The 7,127-nt window shown below is 43.1% G+C and overlaps 1 protein-coding gene across 1 annotated transcript; it reads left to right on the top strand.

Annotated features, from left to right (window-relative positions):
• Positions 1-316: 316 nt before the first annotated feature.
• NEUROD6 (neuronal differentiation 6) lies at positions 317-3,786 on the top strand. The gene is made up of 2 exons (XM_004676837.1): positions 317-648; positions 1,956-3,786. The coding sequence occupies exon 2, from the start codon at positions 1,977-1,979 to the stop codon at positions 2,988-2,990; it is 1,014 nt and encodes a 337-aa protein (XP_004676894.1). The 5' UTR covers positions 317-648; positions 1,956-1,976; the 3' UTR covers positions 2,991-3,786.
• Positions 3,787-7,127: the final 3,341 nt, after the last annotated feature.

Genomic DNA, 7,127 nt, shown 5'->3' with positions numbered 1-7,127 from the left:
ATCCCTGTTAGCTTACACAAATCTCAGTTTGGTTAAGCGTCTCAAGATCATTTTCCTGATTTTAGCTCCTTTTCACGGCTTTCTGTCCCTGGGTATCCAGGTGCACACACGGGATGGTGATCTTTACGAAACATCAACAACAAGAAAACAAAAACCTTTCTCACTCACACAAAAGCCCACCTTGTAAATGAACAGAATATTAACGACTCCCTAATAGTTGCAACGTTGGCAGGGCGAAACTGAACACTAACACAGCTATTTCTACAGATTGCCTGTGAAGCCGAAGCAGCTCAAGGAGAAACGCACCTACTCTATGTGAAACGCTGGTGCAGATTTTTTTCCTATCAGTCTAACCTTCTGTGTTGATGCATGAATGCTGGTACCCACTTACAGGGATGCCAGATGATCAGTGCAGAATGAAGGTCCCAAGAGAGAGGATCACATGGTTCTTTCTGCCCTGTGACGTCACTAGCAGATGGCATGGGTACCAGCTCTGGCAGTTGGCATCAATGTCACTTTTTAGAGATCAATGAGATAGTGCAGATATACACAGATCTAGAGACTCCAGGAGACGATGCGACACTCAGCCTGAAAAGATTTGGAAGATCCAAAATGAAAACTGATTATTGAATGAAATTAAAACCTAAGGTAATATAAATAAAGATATACTTCAATTGATGCTGGCTTTGCATGCAAGTATTTAAAGATACAGTGTCACTGTCTTATAGTAGTTATGTGCTCTTTGCCATCTATAAGTTCTTATCATATTTCATTCTTATGATGTAATTATCGCATACTTTCACTGCTATTATGTAACACTGCAAGTATGTGGACATTACTGAGAGTTTGTGTGTGTGTGTATGTGTGTTTGTTGAGGGGGTTGTTGGAGATTGTTAAATTGAAAAGTCTCTGTTTTAACGTGCCTATTTGTTTGAAGACTTTAAATGAAAATACTTGCAGCTTCACCAAATGAAAGCCAAAATTGCATTTGAAACACAAATTATTTTCCCCTTCATTCGGGATTCTGAACACACGTGCACAATTGCAGTCAGAATCCTTGGACCGTTCCTGTCAGATATTAGCTAGAGGGAGACTTCTGTGGCTTATAGAACAAAAAAACACTACGAGAGTGGTTTTTATCCAGGATGATTTAACAACAGTAAACAGACAATTGCATTTGTAAAATTGTTAACTATAAAAGCTGCCTCAATATTTTGTTTGCTTAAAAAGAACTGTCTATAATCTTTATTGTTTTTTACTTATAGAGCTTATTCCAAATTAGCCTAATTCTATCCTCCCCCCTCCCCTTTTTTTTTGTGAAAGCTGGGGAAACAGTGTTCTTTTCCATAATTCTTTACTGGTCAAAAATAACTCAGTTTTAAAATTGGCTCTGATTAATCTTTCTTTAAATTTGTATATTCCAATAGTCACTTGCTAAAATCGACAGTCAGATAATACAACAAATAAAGTTAAGGCTTTTTCTCCTAAAAAACAAAACCAAATTTGTCAGCTAATGGAGAGAGAGCACTTTTCATTTTAAAAATTGGTTTCTCTTCTCCTTTTGTACTCAGGGGAATTGAAATTAATGAAATACTGCATTGCTATATCATGTTTTGCATTTGCTTGAAATCCACAGTCATTTTTGTGTATTAAAGACAAGTTTAAAAATCAAAGGGAAATAGAGATGGTGGTGATATTTACAAAAAGTGCCTCGTGTTTTATTTTCTTTTGCTAATTTTATGTACAAATTAATCCTCTTGTATGTGTCAATGTGTTTTTATAACTACTGCTCTGCATAAACTTAAAAATTATATTTAATATAAAAAACACAGTCCCAGATCAGTTTTTTTTTAAAATGTGTGTTTGTGTTCTTATGGTTAAGTCATTAAATATGTTTTAAGTATATAAACTTTAAAAATAAAAACACTTTAAATATTGTGCTGGCATTTTTTCAGGTAATTTAAGATTAAAGAACCATGTTAACACTACCGTTTGATGAGTCTGTTGTAATGCCAGAAACCCAGATGTGCAGAAAGTTTTCTAGAGAATGCGAGGACCAGAAGCAAATTAAGAAACCAGAAAGCTTTTCCAAACAGATTGTCCTTCGAGGAAAGAGCATTAAAAGGGCCCCTGGAGAAGAAACTGAGAAAGAAGAGGAGGAGGAAGACAGGGAAGAGGAAGATGAAAATGGACTGCCCAGAAGGAGGGGTCTTAGGAAAAAAAAGACAACTAAGCTCCGACTGGAGAGGGTCAAGTTCAGGAGACAGGAAGCTAATGCGAGAGAGAGGAACAGGATGCATGGCCTCAACGATGCTCTGGACAATTTAAGAAAAGTGGTCCCCTGTTATTCTAAAACCCAAAAACTGTCCAAAATAGAAACTTTACGACTGGCCAAAAACTACATCTGGGCACTTTCTGAAATTCTGAGAATTGGCAAGAGACCTGATCTGCTCACATTCGTCCAAAACTTATGCAAAGGTCTTTCCCAGCCAACGACAAACTTGGTGGCAGGCTGCTTGCAGCTCAACGCCAGGAGTTTCCTCATGGGTCAGGGTGGGGAGGCTGCACACCACACAAGGTCACCCTACTCTACTTTCTACCCACCCTACCACAGTCCTGAGCTCACCACTCCCCCAGGGCATGGAACTCTTGATAATTCTAAGTCCATGAAACCCTACAATTATTGCAGTGCATATGAATCCTTCTATGAAAGCACTTCGCCAGAGTGTGCCAGCCCTCAGTTTGAAGGTCCCTTAAGTCCTCCCCCAATTAACTATAATGGGATATTTTCCCTGAAGCAAGAAGAAACCTTGGACTACGGCAAAAATTACAATTACGGCATGCATTACTGTGCAGTGCCGCCCAGGGGTCCCCTCGGGCAGGGTGCCATGTTCAGGTTGCCCACCGACAGCCACTTCCCTTACGACTTACATCTGCGCAGCCAATCTCTCACCATGCAAGATGAATTAAATGCAGTTTTTCATAATTAATGAGGAAAATGAAAATAAACAGTGGTCATTCACCTCCCCCGTCTAATTAAGACAAAGCAGATGCTGGTGGGCTGAGTAATTGGCACAACTCTATCTAAGGTGTTTACTAGTTTCTGAAGTGTGTTTCAACTATTGTGAGAATTTTCTATGTAAGAATAAATCTCTTTTCCTATGAGAACTTCTTTTCCTTTCCTTTTGTCTGTAAAGCACTGTGATTCTGTTTCTACTGGAAGGAATTTTTTTTCTTGTTTTATTTTCTTTAAAATTCACTTACTTTGTTTGAGCAAGGTGTCTAAGAATATACTGTTGAATAAAGACATGCACACGGCATAACCAATGTCTATTTCAGTTGTACAGTAATGATAAAATTGCATGTTATTAAAATCAGATGAATAAAATGATGTGTTTATAATTATGAGGGACTATATATTATGTATCTCTGGAAATTTGAAAATTTAAAGTATCTAAAATGACACTAAGCTGACAATACTGGAAGGTGTATTTGAGGATGTGCAACAATATAACAAGCTATGCAATTTTCTTTTTAATAAGGACGACTCCAATTGCATTCACTTGGTAACTATTCCTCTTCAAGTATTTGGAGGTGGGGTAACATGGTATTTGGCTAGGTGGTGTCATAATTTTGAAACAATTACTTCAATCATCAAGAAAAATTTCAGCACTTGTTTTGTATTGTTCAGAAATTATCTGTACAGGTTTGTTAACATAATGTATAATTGTGGTTTTCCACCTCACATTTTTAAGGCAATTAAACATGGATATTTCCACTCTTAAAAGGGCATCTATAAACTGTGATGTTTTTGCATGATACTTATTAGTTTCTGGTACACAGCTGCTTTCTGTGTCCAACACTCCCTTTTCCCCATTTCAGAAATATTTCTGGCTTTCAAAACTGGACGAGGTAAAACAAATTTCTGAAACAAAATGGCCAAAGCACTTACAAGAATTTTTTGTTAAGTATCTTAAATAAAAGAAGAAGAACCCATGAGGGTTAAACATACTGGGGAAACAATGATAAATCCTGGTAACCTTCAGCTCGAGCCGAAAAGGGGTGGCAAACTTCCAGCAAACACCAGAGTGGATGTTAAAAATGGAAGATTTAACTCTGCGCCGTTTAAATAAGTCTGGCCGATTAGAGGCTAAATTCTGTGTGATTAAAAGTTTCCTGACAAAAGGCCACCAAAAATCTTCTTGAATAACACCCCAGGGAGCTCACCCTCTTAAACAGAACTGAGCTCTCTAGAATGAAAACCAAGGTGGCTGTGACCTCACTCCGGATACCCTCCTGTGCAGGCTTGCCTCCCCGTAACAGCTGAGACAGCTGGTGGGGGCAGCAGACGTGGGTGCAGTGTGGTGGGCCAAGCGTGTTAGGGCGGCCTGGGCAGGGGTCCGCGCACCACGCCTGAGTCAGTGCTGCCCACTGGTGCGCTCCGCTAGCATCGCCCGAGCACGCGCAGGTCCGACAGCGCCCAGCAGACCCTGCGGAGAGGGTAAGAAGAGGCTTTCCGCCCCGACCCCACCGTCGCAGTTGTCACCCCGTTAAGGAACGCAGGCTGCACCGCCCGGGTCCCACCCGCAGTGGGCGCCCTAGGGCCCACGGGCCGCGCCCTGCGAGCTCGGGCTGAAGTTCCCATGCCCTGGTCCGCCAATCCAGGGACGGGACTGCGCGGCCTGAGCAGAGGACTGGCCTCGGTGATCCTGCCCCAAACTCTGGAGGAAGTGATGTTTTGAGGATCAGGCTCGGAGAGGCCAAGAAGGGGACCGACCCTTCACCCACTGAATATGCCATATTGGAGGGGCGCGAAAGCGGCGGCAACGCCAGTCTGCCCCAGTTCCGCTAAGAGATGCCTCTGCCCAGCCCCTCCCAAGGCTCGCGGGACTTCCTGCGCTCCTTTCTCCCAAAGGCGGCGTCATGCATTAGCTGAGCTTCCCCAGCATTAAGCGTCAGGCCTTCGGGGGCCCCACAGAAGGACTGCTCCAGGGGCAAAGGTGCTGAGCAGCTGCCGGCCCTGGCACCGCGGGTGATGAATGAGCCCTTGTAAGCGCGAGTGCTAGCACCTGTTTATTCACATCCTGCGAGGCCAGGGGCAAAGAAGTTGGGGAAAAGAGGAGGAAACGCGTTTTCCGGGGGCAGAGAGAGGTTTGCCCAAGGCAGGGTCGTCTGTCCCATATCTGCCTTGAACCCAGAAATAACTCACATTTGCTTCACCCCAAGTGCGCCCAAAATTTGCCCTCCTGGGGTAGGAGTCCAGGATTGTCCGGTCACTTTAAGCCCCACATTTGCTCTGCCCCCAGACAGGAAGAGTCAGATTGTCCCTCATTCCCTCTGATCAAAGAGCAGGAAAGTGAGGAAACATCCGGAACCAGAATCTGGCTTAAAAAAAAAAAAAATTAAAGCGCAGTCTGGTCACTAGCAGAAAGGTCTCTGCAGACCCTTGCTCCAAGGTGACCTTCGACCTGAAAACAGCATCATATCTGCTCAGTATCTTGTTGGACCAGGCAGGGACTTGTAATCCGCAGTCTTTCCAGGGTCACAAATTCATGTTGGAACTGGAGATTGTAACAGGAGCATTCTCTTTCCCTTCTGGCAATACCCGAGAGCGAAGAAAAGCAGCTGGCGGACTGTTGGGTGAGAAGCACACTTTGAGAAGCATCACTTCTCAGAGCTTTGTTCGAAAGGAATTCAAATAAAAGAATAGGGTTTCCTGGTACAGACCCCAGGGATTTATTCACTTCTTCCATAATATTGATGCATACTCCCTCCTTCAGCGGATATATGCAATATGTCATAGTAAGTTAAGTGTGAGCAGAGCATGTGGGGCTGATTCCTGGGAACTAACCCTTCTGTAGATCCCACTGATACCGGTGTGCTGAAATCTTGAACCAGCCCCTTTACCTTCACCAGCAGCCATGTGTCAGAATACCCTCCCTCCCCCAGCAGGGCTTCCCTGACCCCTGTTGTTGGCAATCCTAAGCTATAGGACTTGCTCATACATATACCAACGTCACAGATGTCACACACTGCAAAATCTTACCTTTTGAAGTCGCGCTCCAATGACAGGGGAGATACATAATACAGAATTTTAGAATCAGGAAAATTTGTAATCAACAGAGATTTATCACTAACCTCTCATTGCATTCTCAATGAGAGTACAAAGCACCCCAAAAGCGCTGCTCATGACACCTGAGTATTTTCCTCTATTTCTTATCTCATGCTTCCCTTACTCCCAGTATAAAAGGATGAAAGGTCTCTCTCTTGTAATCCCTTTTAATACTTATTGTCTCTTAAAATGATAAGGCATCTCTTCATTTGCGCTGAATAATGTATCTTACATGATTTCCTACACGTTTGTCCTTCCCCCTTTATTAGAAATATCTATATGTGTATATGTGTATATGTATGTATTTCCCAACAACAAAAGTTGTATATATTTCTCTTTCATGCAAAAAAAGAGGTAGGTGGTGTAGGATGCATTGGACCATCTAGGAGCATTAGAGGAAAGGCTACAGCTTCTACTTTGCACCCCACTAACCTTAGTGTGGGTCTTTTATTCTCAAATTTCCCTCAGGGACCAAGAGTGCTGTTGGAGTCCTATTCATGGTGTCTTCAATTCAATTAAGAAGTCAAGGGAGGGCCCTCCATGGGACCCTCCCTGCTCGCGCAGCGGGTTAAAGCACAGCACTAAGAAGCTAAAGTCACTTCAGCATGAGTTCGATCCCCAACCGGGGAGGTGACCACATGGCATGGCAGAACCTCTCCTGACCTGCCCGCTGCTCCCCTCGGCAGTGTACTTCATCAGTCTGCCCATTCTGCTCCCCACTCTGTCTCTGGTGAGTCCTCTCACTGCCCCTGCACCTCTAGCCTGTACGCCAGTTCTGTATGCATAAATAAAGAAGTCAAGGGAATGATAAAAGTATAGTCCATCTACTAGATCAGACCTCTTAGAAAATGTTTATGCAAATCCCACCAATGACTCCTACTTACTCCCCACTGACCTCTCTACATTTAAGAGAAGATGGCAAACATACCCTTTTCGTGACAACATTGGCATCTAGGACAAAAATCTCCCTTAAGTAACAAATAAGGAGAAAACAGATGCTGGTTAGACACAAGCA

This window comes from Condylura cristata, unplaced genomic scaffold (genome assembly GCF_000260355.1).
Source record: "Condylura cristata isolate star-nosed mole 26May11 unplaced genomic scaffold, ConCri1.0 scaffold00005, whole genome shotgun sequence".
NCBI classification, from domain to species: domain Eukaryota; kingdom Metazoa; phylum Chordata; class Mammalia; order Eulipotyphla; family Talpidae; genus Condylura; species Condylura cristata.
The sequence above is the reverse complement of the archived record's forward strand: the minus strand, read 5'-3'. Positions and strand labels throughout refer to the sequence as shown.

Coding starts and splice junctions, on each gene's coding strand:
- NEUROD6 (XM_004676837.1), top strand. CDS start 1,977: ATGTTAACACTACCGTTTGATGAGTCTGTTGTAATGCCAGAAACCCAG.